The 25,208-nt window shown below is 37.0% G+C and overlaps 1 protein-coding gene across 1 annotated transcript in view; it reads left to right on the top strand.

Moving 5' to 3' along the window:
* Positions 1 to 25,208, top strand: part of LOC128231065 (fibrillin-2-like) — a 67,380-nt gene that overhangs the window by 19,107 nt on the left and 23,065 nt on the right. The window contains exons 17-70 of the mRNA XM_052943486.1: positions 95 to 156; positions 409 to 541; positions 1,096 to 1,224; positions 1,320 to 1,381; positions 1,633 to 1,765; positions 2,318 to 2,446; positions 2,542 to 2,688; positions 2,855 to 2,986; positions 3,541 to 3,669; positions 3,765 to 3,911; positions 4,078 to 4,209; positions 4,762 to 4,890; positions 4,986 to 5,132; positions 5,298 to 5,429; positions 5,983 to 6,111; positions 6,207 to 6,353; positions 6,517 to 6,648; positions 7,201 to 7,329; positions 7,425 to 7,571; positions 7,738 to 7,869; positions 8,424 to 8,552; positions 8,648 to 8,794; positions 8,962 to 9,093; positions 9,649 to 9,777; positions 9,873 to 9,934; positions 10,186 to 10,318; positions 10,873 to 11,001; positions 11,410 to 11,541; positions 12,096 to 12,224; positions 12,320 to 12,466; positions 12,633 to 12,764; positions 13,319 to 13,447; positions 13,856 to 13,987; positions 14,544 to 14,672; positions 14,768 to 14,914; positions 15,081 to 15,212; positions 15,767 to 15,895; positions 16,304 to 16,435; positions 16,990 to 17,118; positions 17,214 to 17,360; positions 17,527 to 17,658; positions 18,213 to 18,341; positions 18,750 to 18,881; positions 19,138 to 19,140; positions 19,436 to 19,564; positions 19,973 to 20,104; positions 20,659 to 20,787; positions 21,196 to 21,327; positions 21,882 to 22,010; positions 22,419 to 22,550; positions 23,105 to 23,233; positions 23,642 to 23,773; positions 24,328 to 24,456; positions 24,865 to 24,996. Coding sequence (XP_052799446.1) covers positions 95 to 156; positions 409 to 541; positions 1,096 to 1,224; positions 1,320 to 1,381; positions 1,633 to 1,765; positions 2,318 to 2,446; positions 2,542 to 2,688; positions 2,855 to 2,986; positions 3,541 to 3,669; positions 3,765 to 3,911; positions 4,078 to 4,209; positions 4,762 to 4,890; positions 4,986 to 5,132; positions 5,298 to 5,429; positions 5,983 to 6,111; positions 6,207 to 6,353; positions 6,517 to 6,648; positions 7,201 to 7,329; positions 7,425 to 7,571; positions 7,738 to 7,869; positions 8,424 to 8,552; positions 8,648 to 8,794; positions 8,962 to 9,093; positions 9,649 to 9,777; positions 9,873 to 9,934; positions 10,186 to 10,318; positions 10,873 to 11,001; positions 11,410 to 11,541; positions 12,096 to 12,224; positions 12,320 to 12,466; positions 12,633 to 12,764; positions 13,319 to 13,447; positions 13,856 to 13,987; positions 14,544 to 14,672; positions 14,768 to 14,914; positions 15,081 to 15,212; positions 15,767 to 15,895; positions 16,304 to 16,435; positions 16,990 to 17,118; positions 17,214 to 17,360; positions 17,527 to 17,658; positions 18,213 to 18,341; positions 18,750 to 18,881; positions 19,138 to 19,140; positions 19,436 to 19,564; positions 19,973 to 20,104; positions 20,659 to 20,787; positions 21,196 to 21,327; positions 21,882 to 22,010; positions 22,419 to 22,550; positions 23,105 to 23,233; positions 23,642 to 23,773; positions 24,328 to 24,456; positions 24,865 to 24,996 — 6,867 coding nt within the window. The remainder of the gene's footprint in view (positions 1 to 94; positions 157 to 408; positions 542 to 1,095; positions 1,225 to 1,319; positions 1,382 to 1,632; positions 1,766 to 2,317; positions 2,447 to 2,541; positions 2,689 to 2,854; positions 2,987 to 3,540; positions 3,670 to 3,764; positions 3,912 to 4,077; positions 4,210 to 4,761; positions 4,891 to 4,985; positions 5,133 to 5,297; positions 5,430 to 5,982; positions 6,112 to 6,206; positions 6,354 to 6,516; positions 6,649 to 7,200; positions 7,330 to 7,424; positions 7,572 to 7,737; positions 7,870 to 8,423; positions 8,553 to 8,647; positions 8,795 to 8,961; positions 9,094 to 9,648; positions 9,778 to 9,872; positions 9,935 to 10,185; positions 10,319 to 10,872; positions 11,002 to 11,409; positions 11,542 to 12,095; positions 12,225 to 12,319; positions 12,467 to 12,632; positions 12,765 to 13,318; positions 13,448 to 13,855; positions 13,988 to 14,543; positions 14,673 to 14,767; positions 14,915 to 15,080; positions 15,213 to 15,766; positions 15,896 to 16,303; positions 16,436 to 16,989; positions 17,119 to 17,213; positions 17,361 to 17,526; positions 17,659 to 18,212; positions 18,342 to 18,749; positions 18,882 to 19,137; positions 19,141 to 19,435; positions 19,565 to 19,972; positions 20,105 to 20,658; positions 20,788 to 21,195; positions 21,328 to 21,881; positions 22,011 to 22,418; positions 22,551 to 23,104; positions 23,234 to 23,641; positions 23,774 to 24,327; positions 24,457 to 24,864; positions 24,997 to 25,208) is intronic.

Here is a 25,208-nt window from a genome sequence, read left to right as displayed (position 1 = left end):
TGAGTTAAATTACAATATCTAGTGAATAATGCTATGTTTCCTCATTTGTTCATGAATCGGTATTGATCTATTTTTGTGTTTAAATATTTTGCAGATGGCGACGATGTTTGTGAGACCTGCACTAATGGTTCCATTAACACATGTTCTGGCGATAGGGTAGAGTGCTTGTTGGACAAAGAAAACTCAATATTCCGCTGTTCATGTCCTCCTGAGTTTGCTGTACTAGTAGCTGGCAACTGTTGTAAGTTTTGAATATTAATAATCTTAGGTATAACGCATATTTAAGGTATTGACATTGGAAAATAAATGTTGCATCAATATTAAACATTTTCCACATGTGATGCCTAATTATCTTTCGGAAACAGGTTTAACTGGTATTGATTAGTACGCCTTGTATCTAATATACAGATGGAACGAACTATAGTGAACCATGCCCCACCCGATTTTTCGAACGCCGATATCTGCACGTATGCTAACGCGCAGTGCATCAACGGGACTTGCGGTTGTGTGGAAGGTCTGGACTATGATGGCACTGGTTGTTGTGAGTTTCAATTATTATTTCTTTATTGTATACACCTAAAATTCAAAACGATTTTGTTTTTAGTTTCTCGTTTAGTACCGTTCGAGAGAAGTCGCTAGAATCGGTACCATACCTATGATGAGATATAGAGTATCACTAGATGATAAGAACATGTACTGTTTCATTTTTCGAACACATCATTGCTTTGAATACCGTTCATTTTAGCCTTTGCAGTGGTCATTATTTCAAAAGTAACACTCCTTTCTTTATATTTTAGATGGTAACGATCTATGTGATCCTTGCAACAATGATACTCTGAATTCTTGCATTGGCGATAGATCTGAGTGTCTCTTAGACTCGATCGATAATAAATTCCGTTGTTCATGTCCAGAAGACCTACCGGCTATTGTTTACGGAAACTGCTGTAAGTATAACATTAGTTACTGTTTTCAGAGACGCACTTATATATGTTTAACGTAGATTAATAGTACTTTCTATGTTTTGTAGTAATGATTGGGATTTTGAAAATTAATGAGAAAACAAGTTCATATTGAACAAGACTGTTTCAATTGCAGATGGCACTAACTACAGCGATCCGTGTCCGCTTGATCCAAGCGTGAATACGTGTTCATATGATAATGCGAAATGCATCAATGGGACTTGCGGATGTGAAGAGGGGTTACAGTTTGAAGGCGACGGTTGTTGTGAGTTAAATTACAATATCTAGTGAATAATGCTATGTTTCCTCATTTGTTCATGAATCGGTATTGATCTATTTTTGTGTTTAAATATTTTGCAGATGGCGACGATGTTTGTGAGACCTGCACTAATGGTTCCATTAACACATGTTCTGGCGATAGGGTAGAGTGCTTGTTGGACAAAGAAAACTCAATATTCCGCTGTTCATGTCCTCCTGAGTTTGCTGTACTAGTAGCTGGCAACTGTTGTAAGTTTTGAATATTAATAATCTTAGGTATAACGCATATTTAAGGTATTGACATTGGAAATAAATGTTGCATCAATATTCAACATTTTCCACATGTGATGCCTAATTATCTTTCGGAAACAGGTTTAACTGGTATTGATTAGTACGCCTTGTATCTAATATACAGATGGAACGAAACTATAGTGAACCATGCCCACCCGATTTTTCGAACGCCGATATCTGCACGTATGCTAACGCGCAGTGCATCAACGGGACTTGCGGTTGTGTGGAAGGTCTGGACTATGATGGCACTGGTTGTTGTGAGTTTCAATTATTATTTCTTTATTGTATACACCTAAAATTCAAAACGATTTTGTTTTTAGTTTCTCGTTTAGTACCGTTCGAGAGAAGTCGCTAGAATCGGTACCATACCTATGATGAGATATAGAGTATCACTAGATGATAAGAACATGTACTGTTTCATTTTTCGAACACATCATTGCTTGAATACCGTTCATTTTAGCCATTGCAGTGGTCATTATTTCAAAAGTAACACTCCTTTCTTTATATTTTAGATGGTAACGATCTATGTGATCCTTGCAACAATGATACTCTGAATTCTTGCATTGGCGATAGATCTGAGTGTCTCTTAGACTCGATCGATAATAAATTCCGTTGTTCATGTCCAGAAGACCTACCGGCTATTGTTTACGGAAACTGCTGTAAGTATAACATTAGTTACTGTTTCAGAGACGCACTTATATATGTTTAACGTAGATTAATAGTACTTTCTATGTTTTGTAGTAATGATTGGGATTTTGAAAATTAATGAGAAAACAAGTTCATATTGAACAAGACTGTTTCAATTGCAGATGGCACTAACTACAGCGATCCGTGTCCGCTTGATCCAAGCGTGAATACGTGTTCATATGATAATGCGAAATGCATCAATGGGACTTGCGGATGTGAAGAGGGGTTACAGTTTGAAGGCGACGGTTGTTGTGAGTTAAATTACAATATCTAGTGAATAATGCTATGTTTCCTCATTTGTTCATGAATCGGTATTGATCTATTTTTGTGTTTAAATATTTTGCAGATGGCGACGATGTTTGTGAGACCTGCACTAATGGTTCCATTAACACATGTTCTGGCGATAGGGTAGAGTGCTTGTTGGACAAAGAAAACTCAATATTCCGCTGTTCATGTCCTCCTGAGTTTGCTGTACTAGTAGCTGGCAACTGTTGTAAGTTTTGAATATTAATAATCTTAGGTATAACGCATATTTAAGGTATTGACATTGGAAATAAATGTTGCATCAATATTAAACATTTTCCACATGTGATGCCTAATTATCTTTCGGAAACAGGTTTAACTGGTATTGATTAGTACGCCTTGTATCTAATATACAGATGGAACGAACTATAGTGATCCATGCCCACCCGATTCTTCGAACGCCGATATCTGCACGTATGCTAACGCGCAGTGCATCAACGGGACTTGCGGTTGTGTGGAAGGTCTGGACTATGATGGCACTGGTTGTTGTGAGTTTCAATTATTATTTCTTTATTGTATACACCTAAAATTCAAAACGATTTTGTTTTTAGTTTCTCGTTTAGTACCGTTCGAGAGAAGTCGCTAGAATCGGTACCATACCTATGATGAGATATAGAGTATCACCAGATGATAAGAACATGTACTGTTTCATTTTTCGAACACATCATTGCTTTGAATACCGTTCATTTTAGCCATTGCAGTGGTCATTATTTCAAAAGTAACACTCCTTTCTTTATATTTTAGATGGTAACGATCTATGTGATCCTTGCAACAATGATACTCTGAATTCTTGCATTGGCGATAGATCTGAGTGTCTCTTAGACTCGATCGATAATAAATTCCGTTGTTCATGTCCAGAAGACCTACCGGCTATTGTTTACGGAAACTGCTGTAAGTATAACATTAGTTACTGTTTTCAGAGACGCACTTATATATGTTTAACGTAGATTAATAGTACTTTCTATGTTTTGTAGTAATGATTGGGATTTTGAAAATTAATGAGAAAACAAGTTCATATTGAACAAGACTGTTTCAATTGCAGATGGCACTAACTACAGCGATCCGTGTCCGCTTGATCCAAGCGTGAATACGTGTTCATATGATAATGCGAAATGCATCAATGGGACTTGCGGATGTGAAGAGGGGTTACAGTTTGAAGGCGACGGTTGTTGTGAGTTAAATTACAATATCTAGTGAATAATGCTATGTTTCCTCATTTGTTCATGAATCGGTATTGATCTATTTTTGTGTTTAAATATTTTGCAGATGGCGACGATGTTTGTGAGACCTGCACTAATGGTTCCATTAACACATGTTCTGGCGATAGGGTAGAGTGCTTGTTGGACAAAGAAAACTCAATATTCCGCTGTTCATGTCCTCCTGAGTTTGCTGTACTAGTAGCTGGCAACTGTTGTAAGTTTTGAATATTAATAATCTTAGGTATAACGCATATTTAAGGTATTGACATTGGAAATAAATGTTGCATCAATATTAAACATTTTCCACATGTGATGCCTAATTATCTTTCGGAAACAGGTTTAACTGGTATTGATTAGTACGCCTTGTATCTAATATACAGATGGAACGAACTATAGTGATCCATGCCCACCCGATTCTTCGAACGCCGATATCTGCACGTATGCTAACGCGCAGTGCATCAACGGGACTTGCGGTTGTGTGGAAGGTCTGGACTATGATGGCACTGGTTGTTGTGAGTTTCAATTATTATTTCTTTATTGTATACACCTAAAATTCAAAACGATTTTGTTTTTAGTTTCTCGTTTAGTACCGTTCGAGAGAAGTCGCTAGAATCGGTACCATACCTATGATGAGATATAGAGTATCACCAGATGATAAGAACATGTACTGTTTCATTTTTCGAACACATCATTGCTTGAATACCGTTCATTTTAGCCATTGCAGTGGTCATTATTTCAAAAGTAACACTCCTTTCTTTATATTTTAGATGGTAACGATCTATGTGATCCTTGCAACAATGATACTCTGAATTCTTGCATTGGCGATAGATCTGAGTGTCTCTTAGACTCGATCGATAATAAATTCCGTTGTTCATGTCCAGAAGACCTACCGGCTATTGTTTACGGAAACTGCTGTAAGTATAACATTAGTTACTGTTTTCAGAGACGCACTTATATATGTTTAACGTAGATTAATAGTACTTTCTATGTTTTGTAGTAATGATTGGGATTTTGAAATTAATGAGAAAACAAGTTCATATTGAACAAGACTGTTTCAATTGCAGATGGCACTAACTACAGCGATCCGTGTCCGCTTGATCCAAGCGTGAATACGTGTTCATATGATAATGCGAAATGCATCAATGGGACTTGCGGATGTGAAGAGGGGTTACAGTTTGAAGGCGACGGTTGTTGTGAGTTAAATTACAATATCTAGTGAATAATGCTATGTTTCCTCATTTGTTCATGAATCGGTATTGATCTATTTTTGTGTTTAAATATTTTGCAGATGGCGACGATGTTTGTGAGACCTGCACTAATGGTTCCATTAACACATGTTCTGGCGATAGGGTAGAGTGCTTGTTGGACAAAGAAAACTCAATATTCCGCTGTTCATGTCCTCCTGAGTTTGCTGTACTAGTAGCTGGCAACTGTTGTAAGTTTTGAATATAATAATCTTAGGTATAACGCATATTTAAGGTATTGACATTGGAAATAAATGTTGCATCAATATTAAACATTTTCCACATGTGATGCCTAATTATCTTTCGGAAACAGGTTTAACTGGTATTGATTAGTACGCCTTGTATCTAATATACAGATGGAACGAACTATAGTGATCCATGCCCACCCGATTCTTCGAACGCCGATATCTGCACGTATGCTAACGCGCAGTGCATCAACGGGACTTGCGGTTGTGTGGAAGGTCTGGACTATGATGGCACTGGTTGTTGTGAGTTTCAATTATTATTTCTTTATTGTATACACCTAAAATTCAAAACGATTTTGTTTTTAGTTTCTCGTTTAGTACCGTTCGAGAGAAGTCGCTAGAATCGGTACCATACCTATGATGAGATATAGAGTATCACAGATGATAAGAACATGTACTGTTTCATTTTTCGAACACATCATTGCTTTGAATACCGTTCATTTTAGCCATTGCAGTGGTCATTATTTCAAAAGTAACACTCCTTTCTTTATATTTTAGATGGTAACGATCTATGTGATCCTTGCAACAATGATACTCTGAATTCTTGCATTGGCGATAGATCTGAGTGTCTCTTAGACTCGATCGATAATAAATTCCGTTGTTCATGTCCAGAAGACCTACCGGCTATTGTTTACGGAAACTGCTGTAAGTATAACATTAGTTACTGTTTTCAGAGACGCACTTATATATGTTTAACGTAGATTAATAGTACTTTCTATGTTTTGTAGTAATGATTGGGATTTTGAAAATTAATGAGAAAACAAGTTCATATTGAACAAGACTGTTTCAATTGCAGATGGCACTAACTACAGCGATCCGTGTCCGCTTGATCCAAGCGTGAATACGTGTTCATATGATAATGCGAAATGCATCAATGGGACTTGCGGATGTGAAGAGGGGTTACAGTTTGAAGGCGACGGTTGTTGTGAGTTAAATTACAATATCTAGTGAATAATGCTATGTTTCCTCATTTGTTCATGAATCGGTATTGATCTATTTTTGTGTTTAAATATTTTGCAGATGGCGACGATGTTTGTGAGACCTGCACTAATGGTTCCATTAACACATGTTCTGGCGATAGGGTAGAGTGCTTGTTGGACAAAGAAAACTCAATATTCCGCTGTTCATGTCCTCCTGAGTTTGCTGTACTAGTAGCTGGCAACTGTTGTAAGTTTTGAATATTAATAATCTTAGGTATAACGCATATTTAAGGTATTGACATTGGAAATAAATGTTGCATCAATATTAAACATTTTCCACATGTGATGCCTAATTATTCGGAAACAGGTTTAACTGGTATTGATTAGTACGCCTTGTATCTAATATACAGATGGAACGAACTATAGTGATCCATGCCCACCCGATTCTTCGAACGCCGATATCTGCACGTATGCTAACGCGCAGTGCATCAACGGGACTTGCGGTTGTGTGGAAGGTCTGGACTATGATGGCACTGGTTGTTGTGAGTTTCAATTATTATTTCTTTATTGTATACACCTAAAATTCAAAACGATTTGTTTTTAGTTTCTCGTTTAGTACCGTTCGAGAGAAGTCGCTAGAATCGGTACCATACCTATGATGAGATATAGAGTATCACCAGATGATAAGAACATGTACTGTTTCATTTTTCGAACACATCATTGCTTTGAATACCGTTCATTTTAGCCATTGCAGTGGTCATTATTTCAAAAGTAACACTCCTTTCTTTATATTTTAGATGGTAACGATCTATGTGATCCTTGCAACAATGATACTCTGAATTCTTGCATTGGCGATAGATCTGAGTGTCTCTTAGACTCGATCGATAATAAATTCCGTTGTTCATGTCCAGAAGACCTACGGCTATTGTTTACGGAAACTGCTGTAAGTATAACATTAGTTACTGTTTTCAGAGACGCACTTATATATGTTTAACGTAGATTAATAGTACTTTCTATGTTTTGTAGTAATGATTGGGATTTTGAAAATTAATGAGAAAACAAGTTCATATTGAACAAGACTGTTTCAATTGCAGATGGCACTAACTACAGCGATCCGTGTCCGCTTGATCCAAGCGTGAATACGTGTTCATATGATAATGCGAAATGCATCAATGGGACTTGCGGATGTGAAGAGGGGTTACAGTTTGAAGGCGACGGTTGTTGTGAGTTAAATTACAATATCTAGTGAATAATGCTATGTTTCCTCATTTGTTCATGAATCGGTATTGATCTATTTTTGTGTTTAAATATTTTGCAGATGGCGACGATGTTTGTGAGACCTGCACTAATGGTTCCATTAACACATGTTCTGGCGATAGGGTAGAGTGCTTGTTGGACAAAGAAAACTCAATATTCCGCTGTTCATGTCCTCCTGAGTTTGCTGTACTAGTAGCTGGCAACTGTTGTAAGTTTTGAATATTAATAATCTTAGGTATAACGCATATTTAAGGTATTGACATTGGAAATAAATGTTGCATCAATATTAAACATTTTCCACATGTGATGCCTAATTATCTTTCGGAAACAGGTTTAACTGGTATTGATTAGTACGCCTTGTATCTAATATACAGATGGAACGAACTATAGTGATCCATGCCCACCCGATTCTTCGAACGCCGATATCTGCACGTATGCTAACGCGCAGTGCATCAACGGGACTTGCGGTTGTGTGGAAGGTCTGGACTATGATGGCACTGGTTGTTGTGAGTTTCAATTATTATTTCTTTATTGTATACACCTAAAATTCAAAACGATTTTGTTTTTAGTTTCTCGTTTAGTACCGTTCGAGAGAAGTCGCTAGAATCGGTACCATACCTATGATGAGATATAGAGTATCACCAGATGATAAGAACATGTACTGTTTCATTTTTCGAACACATCATTGCTTTGAATACCGTTCATTTTAGCCATTGCAGTGGTCATTATTTCAAAAGTAACACTCCTTTCTTTATATTTTAGATGGTAACGATCTATGTGATCCTTGCAACAATGATACTCTGAATTCTTGCATTGGCGATAGATCTGAGTGTCTCTTAGACTCGATCGATAATAAATTCCGTTGTTCATGTCCAGAAGACCTACCGGCTATTGTTTACGGAAACTGCTGTAAGTATAACATTAGTTACTGTTTTCAGAGACGCACTTATATATGTTTAACGTAGATTAATAGTACTTTCTATGTTTTGTAGTAATGATTGGGATTTTGAAAATTAATGAGAAAACAAGTTCATATTGAACAAGACTGTTTCAATTGCAGATGGCACTAACTACAGCGATCCGTGTCCGCTTGATCCAAGCGTGAATACGTGTTCATATGATAATGCGAAATGCATCAATGGGACTTGCGGATGTGAAGAGGGGTTACAGTTTGAAGGCGACGGTTGTTGTGAGTTAAATTACAATATCTAGTGAATAATGCTATGTTTCCTCATTTGTTCATGAATCGGTATTGATCTATTTTTGTGTTTAAATATTTTGCAGATGGCGACGATGTTTGTGAGACCTGCACTAATGGTTCCATTAACACATGTTCTGGCGATAGGGTAGAGTGCTTGTTGGACAAAGAAAACTCAATATTCCGCTGTTCATGTCCTCCTGAGTTTGCTGTACTAGTAGCTGGCAACTGTTGTAAGTTTTTGAATATTAATAATCTTAGGTATAACGCATATTTAAGGTATTGACATTGGAAATAAATGTTGCATCAATATTAAACATTTTCCACATGTGATGCCTAATTATCTTTCGGAAACAGGTTTAACTGGTATTGATTAGTACGCCTTGTATCTAATATACAGATGGAACGAACTATAGTGATCCATGCCCACCCGATTCTTCGAACGCCGATATCTGCACGTATGCTAACGCGCAGTGCATCAACGGGACTTGCGGTTGTGTGGAAGGTCTGGACTATGATGGCACTGGTTGTTGTGAGTTTCAATTATTATTTCTTTATTGTATACACCTAAAATTCAAAACGATTTTGTTTTTAGTTTCTCGTTTAGTACCGTTCGAGAGAAGTCGCTAGAATCGGTACCATACCTATGATGAGATATAGAGTATCACCAGATGATAAGAACATGTACTGTTTCATTTTTCGAACACATCATTGCTTTGAATACCGTTCATTTTAGCCATTGCAGTGGTCATTATTTCAAAAGTAACACTCCTTTCTTTATATTTTAGATGGTAACGATCTATGTGATCCTTGCAACAATGATACTCTGAATTCTTGCATTGGCGATAGATCTGAGTGTCTCTTAGACTCGATCGATAATAAATTCCGTTGTTCATGTCCAGAAGACCTACCGGCTATTGTTTACGGAAAACTGCTGTAAGTATAACATTAGTTACTGTTTTCAGAGACGCACTTATATATGTTTAACGTAGATTAATAGTACTTTCTATGTTTTGTAGTAATGATTGGGATTTTGAAAATTAATGAGAAAACAAGTTCATATTGAACAAGACTGTTTCAATTGCAGATGGCACTAACTACAGCGATCCGTGTCCGCTTGATCCAAGCGTGAATACGTGTTCATATGATAATGCGAAATGCATCAATGGGACTTGCGGATGTGAAGAGGGGTTACAGTTTGAAGGCGACGGTTGTTGTGAGTTAAATTACAATATCTAGTGAATAATGCTATGTTTCCTCATTTGTTCATGAATCGGTATTGATCTATTTTTGTGTTTAAATATTTTGCAGATGGCGACGATGTTTGTGAGACCTGCACTAATGGTTCCATTAACACATGTTCTGGCGATAGGGTAGAGTGCTTGTTGGACAAAGAAAACTCAATATTCCGCTGTTCATGTCCTCCTGAGTTTGCTGTACTAGTAGCTGGCAACTGTTGTAAGTTTTGAATATTAATAATCTTAGGTATAACGCATATTTAAGGTATTGACATTGGAAATAAATGTTGCATCAATATTAAACATTTTCCACATGTGATGCCTAATTATCTTTCGGAAACAGGTTTAACTGGTATTGATTAGTACGCCTTGTATCTAATATACAGATGGAACGAACTATAGTGATCCATGCCCACCCGATTCTTCGAACGCCGATATCTGCACGTATGCTAACGCGCAGTGCATCAACGGGACTTGCGGTTGTGTGGAAGGTCTGGGACTATGATGGCACTGGTTGTTGTGAGTTTCAATTATTATTTCTTTATTGTATACACCTAAAATTCAAAACGATTTTGTTTTTAGTTTCTCGTTTAGTACCGTTCGAGAGAAGTCGCTAGAATCGGTACCATACCTATGATGAGATATAGAGTATCACCAGATGATAAGAACATGTACTGTCTCATTTTTCGAACACATCATTGCTTTGAATACCGTTCATTTTAGCCATTGCAGTGGTCATTATTTCAAAAGTAACACTCCTTTCTTTATATTTTAGATGGTAACGATCTATGTGATCCTTGCAACAATGATACTCTGAATTCTTGCATTGGTGAAAGATCTGAGTGTCTCTTAGACTCGATCGATAATAAATTCCGTTGTTCATGTCCAGAAGACCTACCGGCTATTGTTTACGGAAACTGCTGTAAGTATAACATTAGTTACTGTTTTCAGAGACGCACTTATATATGTTTAACGTAGATTAATAGTACTTTCTATGTTTTGTAGTAATGATTGGGATTTTGAAAATTAATGAGAAAACAAGTTCATATTGAACAAGACTGTTTCAATTGCAGATGGCACTAACTACAGCGATCCGTGTCCGCTTGATCCAAGCGTGAATACGTGTTCATATGATAATGCGAAATGCATCAATGGGACTTGCGGATGTGAAGAGGGGTTACAGTTTGAAGGCGACGGTTGTTGTGAGTTAAATTACAATATCTAGTGAATAATGCTATGTTTCCTCATTTGTTCATGAATCGGTATTGATCTATTTTTGTGTTTAAATATTTTGCAGATGGCGACGATGTTTGTGAGACCTGCACTAATGGTTCCATTAACACATGTTCTGGCGATAGGGTAGAGTGCTTGTTGGACAAAGAAAACTCAATATTCCGCTGTTCATGTCCTCCTGAGTTTGCTATACTAGTAGCTGGCAACTGTTGTAAGTTTTGAATATTAATAATCTTAGGTATAACGCATATTTAAGGTATTGACATTGGAAATAAATGTTGCATCAATATTAAACATTTTCCACATGTGATGCCTAATTATCTTTCGGAAACAGGTTTAACTGGTATTGATTAGTACGCCTTGTATCTAATATACAGATGGAACGAACTATAGTGATCCATGCCCACCCGATTCTTCGAACGCCGATATCTGCACGTATGCTAACGCGCAGTGCATCAACGGGACTTGCGGTTGTGTGGAAGGTCTGGACTATGATGGCACTGGTTGTTGTGAGTTTCAATTATTATTTCTTTATTGTATACACCTAAAATTCAAAACGATTTTGTTTTTAGTTTCTCGTTTAGTACCGTTCGAGAGAAGTCGCTAGAATCGGTACCATACCTATGATGAGATATAGAGTATCAGCAGATGATAAGAACATGTACTGTTTCATTTTTCGAACACATCATTGCTTTGAATACCGTTCATTTTAGCCTTTGCAGTGGTCATTATTTCAAAAGTAACACTCCTTTCTTTATATTTTAGATGGTAACGATCTATGTGATCCTTGCAACAATGATACTCTGAATTCTTGCATTGGCGATAGATCTGAGTGTCTCTTAGACTCGATCGATAATAAATTCCGTTGTTCATGTCCAGAAGACCTACCGGCTATTGTTTACGGAAACTGCTGTAAGTATAACATTAGTTACTGTTTTCAGAGACGCACTTATATATGTTTAACGTAGATTAATAGTACTTTCTATGTTTTGTAGTAATGATTGGGATTTTGAAAATTAATGAGAAAACAAGTTCATATTGAACAAGACTGTTTCAATTGCAGATGGCACTAACTACAGCGATCCGTGTCCGCTTGATCCAAGCGTGAATACGTGTTCATATGATAATGCGAAATGCATCAATGGGACTTGCGGATGTGAAGAGGGGTTACAGTTTGAAGGCGACGGTTGTTGTGAGTTAAATTACAATATCTAGTGAATAATGCTATGTTTCCTCATTTGTTCATGAATCGGTATTGATCTATTTTTGTGTTTAAATATTTTGCAGATGGCGACGATGTTTGTGAGACCTGCACTAATGGTTCCATTAACACATGTTCTGGCGATAGGGTCGAGTGCTTGTTGGACAAAGAAAACTCAATATTCCGCTGTTCATGTCCTCCTGAGTTTGCTATACTAGTAGCTGGCAACTGTTGTAAGTTTTGAATATTAATAATCTTAGGTATAACGCATATTTAAGGTATTGACATTGGAAATAAATGTTGCATCAATATTAAACATTTTCCACATGTGATGCCTAATTATCTTTCGGAAACAGGTTTAACTGGTATTGATTAGTACGCCTTGTATCTAATATACAGATGGAACGAACTATAGTGATCCATGCCCACCCGATTCTTCGAACGCCGATATCTGCACGTATGCTAACGCGCAGTGCATCAACGGGACTTGCGGTTGTGTGGAAGGTCTGGACTATGATGGCACTGGTTGTTGTGAGTTTCAATTATTATTTCTTTATTGTATACACCTAAAATTCAAAACGATTTTGTTTTTAGTTTCTCGTTTAGTACCGTTCGAGAGAAGTCGCTAGAATCGGTACCATACCTATGATGAGATATGGAGTATCACCAGATGATAAGAACATGTACTGTTTCATTTTTCGAACACATCATTACTTTAAAAACCTTTCATTTTAGCCATTGCAGTGGTCATTATTTCAAAAGTAACACTCCTTTCTTTATATTTTAGATGGTAACGATCTATGTGATCCTTGCAACAATGATACTCTGAATTCTTGCATTGGTGAAAGATCTGAGTGTCTCTTAGACTCGATCGATAATAAATTCCGTTGTTCTTGTCCAGAAGACCTACCGGCTATTGTTTACGGAAACTGCTGTAAGTATAACATTAGTTACTGTTTTCAGAGACGAACTTATATATGTTTAACGTAGATTAATAGTACTTTCTATGTTTTGTAGTAATGATTGGGATTTTGAAAATTAATGAGAAAACAAGTTCATATTGAACAAGACTGTTTCAATTGCAGATGGCACTAACTACAGCGATCCGTGTCCGCTTGATCCAAGCGTGAATACGTGTTCATATGATAATGCGAAATGCATCAATGGGACTTGCGGATGTGAAGAGGGGTTACAGTTTGAAGGCGACGGTTGTTGTGAGTTAAATTACAATATCTAGTGAATAATGCTATGTTTCCTCATTTGTTCATGAATCGGTATTGATCTATTTTTGTGTTTAAATATTTTGCAGATGGCGACGATGTTTGTGAGACCTGCACTAATGGTTCCATTAACACATGTTCTGGCGATAGGGTAGAGTGCTTGTTGGACAAAGAAAACTCAATATTCCGCTGTTCATGTCCTCCTGAGTTTTCTGTACTAGTAGCTGGCAACTGTTGTAAGTTTTGAATATTAATAATCTTAGGTATAACGCATATTTAAGGTATTGACATTGGAAATAAATGTTGCATCAATATTAAACATTTTCCACATGTGATGCCTAATTATCTTTCGGAAACAGGTTTAACTGGTATTGATTAGTACGCCTTGTATCTAATATACAGATGGAACGAACTATAGTGATCCATGCCCACCCGATTCTTCGAACGCCGATATCTGCACGTATGCTAACGCGCAGTGCATCAACGGGACTTGCGGTTGTGTGGAAGGTCTGGACTATGATGGCACTGGTTGTTGTGAGTTTCAATTATTATTTCTTTATTGTATACACCTAAAATTCAAAACGATTTTGTTTTTAGTTTCTCGTTTAGTACCGTTCGAGAGAAGTCGCTAGAATCGGTACCATACCTATGATGAGATATAGAGTATCACTAGATGATAAGAACATGTACTGTTTCATTTTTTCGAACACATCATTGCTTTGAATACCGTTCATTTTAGCCATTGCAGTGGTCATTATTTCAAAAGTAACACTCCTTTCTTTATATTTTAGATGGTAACGATCTATGTGATCCTTGCAACAATGATACTCTGAATTCTTGCATTGGCGATAGATCTGAGTGTCTCTTAGACTCGATCGATAATAAATTCCGTTGTTCATGTCCAGAAGACCTACCGGCTATTGTTTACGGAAACTGCTGTAAGTATAACATTAGTTTACTGTTTTCAGAGACGCACTTATATATGTTTAACGTAGATTAATAGTACTTTCTATGTTTTGTAGTAATGATTGGGATTTTGAAAATTAATGAGAAAACAAGTTCATATTGAACAAGACTGTTTCAATTGCAGATGGCACTAACTACAGCGATCCGTGTCCGCTTGATCCAAGCGTGAATACGTGTTCATATGATAATGCGAAATGCATCAATGGGACTTGCGGATGTGAAGAGGGGTTACAGTTTGAAGGCGACGGTTGTTGTGAGTTAAATTACAATATCTAGTGAATAATGCTATGTTTCCTCATTTGTTCATGAATCGGTATTGATCTATTTTTGTGTTTAAATATTTTGCAGATGGCGACGATGTTTGTGAGACCTGCACTAATGGTTCCATTAACACATGTTCTGGCGATAGGGTCGAGTGCTTGTTGGACAAAGAAAACTCAATATTCCGCTGTTCATGTCCTCCTGAGTTTGCTATACTAGTAGCTGGCAACTGTTGTAAGTTTTGAATATCAATAATCTTAGGTATAACGCATATCTAAGGTATTGACATTGGAAATAAATGTTGCATCAATATTAAACATTTTCCACATGTGATGCCTAATTATCTTTCGGAAACAGGTTTAACTGGTATTGATTAGTACGCCTTGTATCTAATATACAGATGGAACGAACTATAGTGATCCATGCCCACCCGATTCTTTGAACGCCGATATCTGCACGTATGCTAACGCGCAGTGCATCAACGGGACTTGCGGTTGTGTGGAAGGTCTGGACTATGATGGCACTGGTTGTTGTGAGTTTCAGTTATTATTTCTTTATTGTATACACCTAAAATTCAAAACGATTTTGTTTTTAGTTTCTCGTTTAGTACCGTTCGAGAGAAGTCGCTAGAATCGGTACCATACCTATGATGAGATATAGAGTATCACTAGATGTTAAGAACATGTACTGTTTCATTTTTCGAACACATCATTGCTTTGAATACCGTTCATTTTAGCCTTTGCAGTGGTCATTATTTCAAAAGTAACACTCCTTTCTTTATATTTTAGATGGTAACGATCTATGTGATCCTTGCAACAATGATACTCTGAATTCTTGCATTGGTGAAAGATCTGAGTGTCTCTTAGACTCGATCGATAATAAATTCCGTTGTTCATGTCCAGAAGACCTACCGGCTATTGTTTACGGAAACTGCTGTAAGTATAACATTAGTTACTGTTTTCAGAGACGCACTTATATATGTTTAACGTAGATTAATAGTACTTTCTATGTTTTGTAGTAATGATTGGGATTTTGAAAATTAATGAGAAAACAAGTTCATATTGAACAAGACTGTTTCAATTGCAGATGGCACTAACTACAGCGATCCGTGTCCGCTTGATCCAAGCGTGAATACGTGTTCATATGATAATGCGAAATGCATCAATGGGACTTGCGGATGTGAAGAGGGGTTACAGTTTGAAGGCGACGGTTGTTGTGAGTTAAATTACAATATCTAGTGAATAATGCTATGTTTCCTCATTTGTTCATGAATCGGTATTGATCTATTTTTGTGTTTAAATATTTTGCAGATGGCGACGATGTTTGTGAGACCTGCACTAATGGTTCCATTAACACATGTTCTGGCGATAGGGTAGAGTGCTTGTTGGACAAAGAAAACTCAATATTCCGCTGTTCATGTCCTCCTGAGTTTGCTATACTAGTAGCTGGCAACTGTTGTAAGTTTTGAATATCAATAATCTTAGGTATAACGCATATTTAAGGTATTGACATTGGAAATAAATGTTGCATCAATATTAAACATTTTCCACATGTGATGCCTAATTATCTTTCGGAAACAGGTTTAACTGGTATTGATTAGTACGCCTTGTATCTAATATACAGATGGAACGAACTATAGTGATCCATGCCCACCCGATTCTTCGAACGCCGATATCTGCACGTATGCTAACGCGCAGTGCATCAACGGGACTTGCGGTTGTGTGGAAGGTCTGGACTTTGATGGCACTGGTTGTTGTGAGTTTCAATTATTATTTCTTTATTGTATACACCTAAAATTCAAAACGATTTTGTTTTTAGTTTCTCGTTTAGTACCGTTCGAGAGAAGTCGCTAGAATCGGTACCATACCTATGATGAGATATAGAGTATCACCAGATGATAAGAACATGTACTGTTTCATTTTTCGAACACATCATTGCTTTGAATACCGTTCATTTTAGCCATTGCAGTGGTCATTATTTCAAAAGTAACACTCCTTTCTTTATATTTTAGATGGTAACGATCTATGTGATCCTTGCAACAATGATACTCTGAATTCTTGCATTGGCGATAGATCTGAGTGTCTCTTAGACTCGATCGATAATAAATTCCGTTGTTCATGTCCAGAAGACCTACCGGCTATTGTTTACGGAAACTGCTGTAAGTATAACATTAGTTACTGTTTTCAGAGACGCACTTATATATGTTTAACGTAGATTTATAGTACTTTCTATGTTTTGTAGTAATGATTGTGATTTTGAAAATTAATGAGAAAACAAGTTCATATTGAACAAGACTGTTTCAATTGCAGATGGCACTAACTACAGCGATCCGTGTCCGCTTGATCCAAGCGTGAATACGTGTTCATATGATAATGCGAAATGCATCAATGGGACTTGCGGATGTGAAGAGGGGTTACAGTTTGAAGGCGACGGTTGTTGTGAGTTAAATTACAATATCTAGTGAATAATGCTATGTCTCCTCATTTGTTCATGAATCGGTATTGATCAATTTTTGTGTTTAAATATTTTGCAGATGGCGACGATGTTTGTGAGACCTGCACTAATGGTTCCATTAACACATGTTCTGGCGATAGGGTAGAGTGCTTGTTGGACAAAGAAAACTCAATATTCCGCTGTTCATGTCCTCCTGAGTTTGCTGTACTAGTAGCTGGCAACTGTTGTAAGTTTTGAATATCAATAATCTTAGGTATAACGCATATTTAAGGTATTGACATTGGAAATAAATGTTGCATCAATATTTAACATTTTCCACATGTGATGCCTAATTATCTTTCGGAAACAGGTTTAACTGGTATTGATTAGTACGCCTTGTATCTAATATACAGATGGAACGAACTATAGTGATCCATGCCCACCCGATTCTTCGAACGCCGATATCTGCACGTATGCTAACGCGCAGTGCATCAACGGGACTTGCGGTTGTGTGGAAGGTCTGGACTATGATGGCACTGGTTGTTGTGAGTTTCAATTATTATTTCTTTATTGTATACACCTAAAATTCAAAACGATTTTGTTTTTAGTTTCTCGTTTAGTACCGTTTGAGAGAAGTCGCTAGAATCGGTACCATACCTATGATGAGATATAGAGTATCACCAGATGATAAGAACATGTACTGTTTCATTTTTCGAACACATCATTACCTTGAATACCTTTCATTTTAGCCATTGCAGTGGTCATTATTTCAAAAGTAACACTCCTTTCTTTATATTTTAGATGGTAACGATCTATGTGATCCTTGCAACAATGATACTCTGAATTCTTGCATTGGCGATAGATCTGAGTGTCTCTTAGACTCGATCGATAATAAATTCCGTTGTTCATGTCCAGAAGACCTACCGGCTATTGTTTACGGAAACTGCTGTAAGTATAACATTAGTTACTGTTTTCAGAGACGCACTTATATATGTTTAACGTAGATTAATAGTACTTTCTATGTTTTGTAGTAATGATTGGGATTTTGAAAATTAATGAGAAAACAAGTTCATATTGAACAAGACTGTTTCAATTGCAGATGGCACTAACTACAGCGATCCGTGTCCGCTTGATCCAAGCGTGAATACGTGTTCATATGATAATGCGAAATGCATCAATGGGACTTGCGGATGTGAAGAGGGGTTACAGTTTGAAGGCGACGGTTGTTGTGAGTTAAATTACAATATCTAGTGAATAATGCTATGTCTCCTCATTTGTTCATGAATCGGTATTGATCTATTTTTGTGTTTAAATATTTTGCAGATGGCGACGATGTTTGTGAGACCTGCACTAATGGTTCCATTAACACATGTTCTGGCGATAGGGTAGAGTGCTTGTTGGACAAAGAAAACTCAATATTCCGCTGTTCATGTCCTCCTGAGTTTGCTATACTAGTAGCTGGCAACTGTTGTAAGTTTTGAATATCAATAATCTTAGGTATAACGCATATTTAAGGTATTGACATTGGAAATAAATGTTGCATCAATATTAAACATTTTCCACATGTGATGCCTAATTATCTTTCGGAAACAGGTTTAACTGGTATTGATTAGTACGCCTTGTATCTAATATACAGATGGAACTAACTATAGTGATCCATGCCCACCCGATTCTTCGAACGCCGATATCTGCACGTATGCTAACGCGCAGTGCATCAACGGGACTTGCGGTTGTGTGGAAGGTCTGGACTATGATGGCACTGGTTGTTGTGAGTTTCAATTATTATTTCTTTATTGTATACACCTAAAATTCAAAACGATTTTGTTTTTAGTTTCTCGTTTAGTACCGTTCGAGAGAAGTCGCTAGAATCGGTACCATACCTATGATGAGATATAGAGTATCACCAGATGATAAGAACATGTACTGTTTCATTTTTCGAACACATCATTGCTTTGAATACCGTTCATTTTAGCCATTGCAGTGGTCATTAATTCAAAAGTAACACTCCTTTCTTTATATTTTAGATGGTAACGATCTATGTGATCCTTGCAACAATGATACTCTGAATTCTTGCATTGGCGATAGATCTGAGTGTCTCTTAGACTCGATCGATAATAGATTCCGTTGTTCATGTCCAGAAGACCTACCGGCTATTGTTTACGGAAACTGCTGTAAGTATAACATTAGTTACTGTTTTTAGAGACGCACTTATATATGTTTAACGTAGATTAATAGTACTTTCTATGTTTTGTAGTAATGATTGGGATTTTGAACATTAATGAGAAAACAAGTTCATATTGAACAAGACTGTTTCAATTGCAGATGGCACTAACTACAGCGATCCGTGTCCGCTTGATCCAAGCGTGAATACGTGTTCATATGATAATGCGAAATGCATCAATGGGACTTGCGGATGTGAAGAGGGGTTACAGTTTGAAGGCGACGGTTGTTGTGAGTTAAATTACAATATCTAGTGAATAATGCTATGTTTCCTCATTTGTTCATGAATCGGTATTGATCTATTTTTGTGTTTAAATATTTTGCAGATGGCGACGATGTTTGTGAGACCTGCACTAATGGTTCCATTAACACATGTTCTGGCGATAGGGTAGAGTGCTTGTTGGACAAAGAAAACTCAATATTCCGCTGTTCATGTCCTCCTGAGTTTGCTATACTAGTAGCTGGCAACTGTTGTAAGTTTTGAATATCAATAATCTTAGGTATAACGCATATTTAAGGTATTGACATTGGAAATAAATGTTGCATCAATATTAAACATTTTCCACATGTGATGCCTAATTATCTTTCGGAAACAGGTTTAACTGGTATTGATTAGTACGCCTTGTATCTAATATACAGATGGAACGAACTATAGTGATCCATGCCCACCCGATTCTTCGAACGCCGATATCTGCACGTATGCTAACGCGCAGTGCATCAACGGGACTTGCGGTTGTGTGGAAGGTCTGGACTATGATGGCACTGGTTGTTGTGAGTTTCAATTATTATTTCTTTATTGTATACACCTAAAATTCAAGACGATTTTGTTTTTAGTTTCTCGTTTAGTACCGTTCGAGAGAAGTCGCTAGAATCGGTACCATACCTATGATGAGATATAGAGTATCAGCAGATGATAATAACATGTACTGTTTCATTTTTCGAACACATCATTGCTTTGAATACCGTTTATTTTAGCCATTGCAGTGGTCATTATTTCAAAAGTAACACTCCTTTCTTTATATTTTAGACGGTAACGATCTATGTGATCCTTGCAACAATGATACTCTGAATTCTTGCATTGGCGATAGATCTGAGTGTCTCTTAGACTCGATCGATAATAAATTCCGTTGTTCATGTCCAGAAGACCTACCGGCAATTGTTTACGGAAACTGCTGTAAGTATTACATTTGTTACTGTTTTTAGAGACGCACTTATATATGTTTAACGTAGATTAATAGTACTTTCTATGTTTTGTAGTAATGATTGGGATTTTGAAAATTAATGAGAAAACAAGTTCATATTGAACAAGACTGTTTCAATTGCAGATGGCACTAACTACAGCGATCCGTGTCCGCTTGATCCAAGCGTGAATACGTGTTCATATGATAATGCGAAATGCATCAATGGGACTTGCGGATGTGAAGAGGGGTTACAGTTTGAAGGCGACGGTTGTTGTGAGTTAAATTACAATATCTAGTGAATAATGCTATGTTTCCTCATTTGTTCATGAATCGGTATTGATCTATTTTTGTGTTTAAATATTTTGCAGATGGCGACGATGTTTGTGAGACCTGCACTAATGGTTCCATTAACACATGTTCTGGCGATAGGGTAGAGTGCTTGTTGGACAAAGAAAACTCAATATTCCGCTGTTCATGTCCTCCTGAGTTTGCTATACTAGTAGCTGGCAACTGTTGTAAGTTTTGAATATCAATAATCTTAGGTATAACGCATATTTAAGGTATTGACATTGGAAATAGATGTTGCATCAATATTAAACATTTTCCACATGTGATGCCTAGTTATCTTTCGGAAACAGGTTTAACTGGTATTGATTAGTACGCCTTGTATCTAATATACAGATGGAACGAACTATAGTGATCCATGCCCACCCGATTCTTCGAACGCCGATATCTGCACGTATGCTAACGCGCAGTGCATCAACGGGACTTGCGGTTGTGTGGAAGGTCTGGACTATGATGGCACTGGTTGTTGTGAGTTTCAATTATTATTTCTTTATTGTATACACCTAAAATTCAAAACGATTTTGTTTTTAGTTTCTCGTTTAGTACCGTTCGAGAGAAGTCGCTAGAATCGGTACCATACCTATGATGAGATATAGAGTATCACCAGATGATAAGAACATGTACTGTTTCATTTTTCGAACACATCATTGCTTTGAATACCGTTCATTTTAGCCATTGCAGTGGTCATTATTTCAAAAGTAACACTCCTTTCTTTATATTTTAGATGGTAACGATCTATGTGATCCTTGCAACAATGATACTCTGAATTCTTGCATTGGCGATAGATCTGAGTGTCTCTTAGACTCGATCGATAATAAATTCCGTTGTTCATGTCCAGAAGACCTACCGGCTATTGTTTACGGAAACTGCTGTAAGTATAACATTAGTTACTGTTTTTAGAGACGCACTTATATATGTTTAACGTAGATTAATAGTACTTTCTATGTTTTGTAGTAATGATTGGGATTTTGAACATTAATGAGAAAACAAGTTCATATTGAACAAGACTGTTTCAATTGCAGATGGCACTAACTACAGCGATCCGTGTCCGCTTGATCCAAGCGTGAATACGTGTTCATATGATAATGCGAAATGCATCAATGGGACTTGCGGATGTGAAGAGGGGTTACAGTTTGAAGGCGACGGTTGTTGTGAGTTAAATTACAATATCTAGTGAATAATGCTATGTTTCCTCATTTGTTCATGAATCGGTATTGATCTATTTTTGTGTTTAAATATTTTGCAGATGGCGACGATGTTTGTGAGACCTGCACTAATGGTTCCATTAACACATGTTCTGGCGATAGGGTAGAGTGCTTGTTGGACAAAGAAAACTCAATATTCCGCTGTTCATGTCCTCCTGAGTTTGCTATACTAGTAGCTGGCAACTGTTGTAAGTTTTGAATATCAATAATCTTAGGTATAACGCATATTTAAGGTATTGACATTGGAAATAAATGTTGCATCAATATTAAACATTTTCCACATGTGATGCCTAATTATCTTTCGGAAACAGGTTTAACTGGTATTGATTAGTACGCCTTGTATCTAATATACAGATGGAACGAACTATAGTGATCCATGCCCACCCGATTCTTCGAACGCCGATATCTGCACGTATGCTAACGCGCAGTGCATCAACGGGACTTGCGGTTGTGTGGAAGGTCTGGACTATGATGGCACTGGTTGTTGTGAGTTTCAATTATTATTTCTTTATTGTATACACCTAAAATTCAAGACGATTTTGTTTTTAGTTTCTCGTTTAGTACCGTTCGAGAGAAGTCGCTAGAATCGGTACCATACCTATGATGAGATATAGAGTATCAGCAGATGATAATAACATGTACTGTTTCATTTTTCGAACACATCATTGCTTTGAATACCGTTTATTTTAGCCATTGCAGTGGTCATTATTTCAAAAGTAACACTCCTTTCTTTATATTTTAGACGGTAACGATCTATGTGATCCTTGCAACAATGATACTCTGAATTCTTGCATTGGCGATAGATCTGAGTGTCTCTTAGACTCGATCGATAATAAATTCCGTTGTTCATGTCCAGAAGACCTACCGGCTATTGTTTACGGAAACTGCTGTAAGTATTACATTTGTTACTGTTTTTAGAGACGCACTTATATATGTTTAACGTAGATTAATAGTACTTTCTATGTTTTGTAGTAATGATTGGGATTTTGAAAATTAATGAGAAAACAAGTTCATATTGAACAAGACTGTTTCAATTGCAGATGGCACTAACTACAGCGATCCGTGTCCGCTTGATCCAAGCGTGAATACGTGTTCATATGATAATGCGAAATGCATCAATGGGACTTGCGGATGTGAAGAGGGGTTACAGTTTGAAGGCGACGGTTGTTGTGAGTTAAATTACAATATCTAGTGAATAATGCTATGTTTCCTCATTTGTTCATGAATCGGTATTGATCTATTTTTGTGTTTAAATATTTTGCAGATGGCGACGATGTTTGTGAGACCTGCACTAATGGTTCCATTAACACATGTTCTGGCGATAGGGTAGAGTGCTTGTTGGACAAAGAAAACTCAATATTCCGCTGTTCATGTCCTCCTGAGTTTGCTATACTAGTAGCTGGCAACTGTTGTAAGTTTTGAATATCAATAATCTTAGGTATAACGCATATTTAAGGTATTGACATTGGAAATAAATGTTGCATCAATATTAAACATTTTCCACATGTGATGCCTAATTATCTTTCGGAAACAGGTTTAACTGGTATTGATTAGTACGCCTTGTATCTAATATACAGATGGAACGAACTATAGTGATCCATGCCCACCCGATTCTTCGAACGCCGATATCTGCACGTATGCTAACGCGCAGTGCATCAACGGGACTTGCGGTTGTGTGGAAGGTCTGGACTATGATGGCACTGGTTGTTGTGAGTTTCAATTATTATTTCTTTATTGTATACACCTAAAATTCAAAACGATTTTGTTTTTAGTTTCTCGTTTAGTACCGTTCGAGAGAAGTCGCTAGAATCGGTACCATACCTATGATGAGATATAGAGTATCAGCAGATGATAAGAACATGCACTGTTTCATTTTTCGAAAACATCATTGCTTTGAATACCGTTCATTTTAGCCATTGCAGTGGTCATTATTTCAAAAGTAACACTCCTTTCTTTATATTTTAGATGGTAACGATCTATGTGATCCTTGCAACAATGATACTCTGAATTCTTGCATTGGCGATAGATCTGAGTGTCTCTTAGACTCGATCGATAATAAATTCCGTTGTTCATGTCCAGAAGACCTACCGGCTATTGTTTACGGAAACTGCTGTAAGTATAACATTAGTTACTGTTTTCAGAGACGCACTTATATATGTTTAACGTAGATTAATAGTACTTTCTATGTTTTGTAGTAATGATTGGGATTTTGAAAATTAATGAGAAAACAAGTTCATATTGAACAAGACTGTTTCAATTGCAGATGGCACTAACTACAGCGATCCGTGTCCGCTTGATCCAAGCGTGAATACGTGTTCATATGATAATGCGAAATGCATCAATGGGACTTGCGGATGTGAAGAGGGGTTACAGTTTGAAGGCGACGGTTGTTGTGAGTTAAATTACAATATCTAGTGAATAATGCTATGTCTCCTCATTTGTTCATGAATCGGTATTGATCTATTTTTGTGTTTAAATATTTTGCAGATGGCGACGATGTTTGTGAGACCTGCACTAATGGTTCCATTAACACATGTTCTGGCGATAGGGTAGAGTGCTTGTTGGACAAAGAAAACTCAATATTCCGCTGTTCATGTCCTCCTGAGTTTGCTATACTAGTAGCTGGCAACTGTTGTAAGTTTTGAATATCAATAATCTTAGGTATAACGCATATTTAAGGTATTGACATTGGAAATAAATGTTGCATCAATATTAAACATTTTCCACATGTGATGCCTAATTATCTTTCGGAAACAGGTTTAACTGGTATTGATTAGTACGCCTTGTATCTAATATACAGATGGAACGAACTATAGTGATCCATGCCCACCCGATTCTTCGAACGCCGATATCTGCACGTATGCTAACGCGCAGTGCATCAACGGGACTTGCGGTTGTGTGGAAGGTCTGGACTATGATGGCACTGGTTGTTGTGAGTTTCAATTATTATTTCTTTATTGTATACACCTAAAATTCAAAACGATTTTGTTTTTAGTTTCTCGTTTAGTACCGTTCGAGAGAAGTCGCTAGAATCGGTACCATACCTATGATGAGATATAGAGTATCAGCAGATGATAAGAACATGCACTGTTTCATTTTTCGAAAACATCATTGCTTTGAATACCGTTCATTTTAGCCATTGCA

Source organism: Mya arenaria, chromosome 4 (assembly GCF_026914265.1).
Source record: "Mya arenaria isolate MELC-2E11 chromosome 4, ASM2691426v1".
Lineage (NCBI taxonomy): Eukaryota > Metazoa > Mollusca > Bivalvia > Myida > Myidae > Mya > Mya arenaria.
This window is presented reverse-complemented; position numbering and strand designations above follow the sequence as displayed.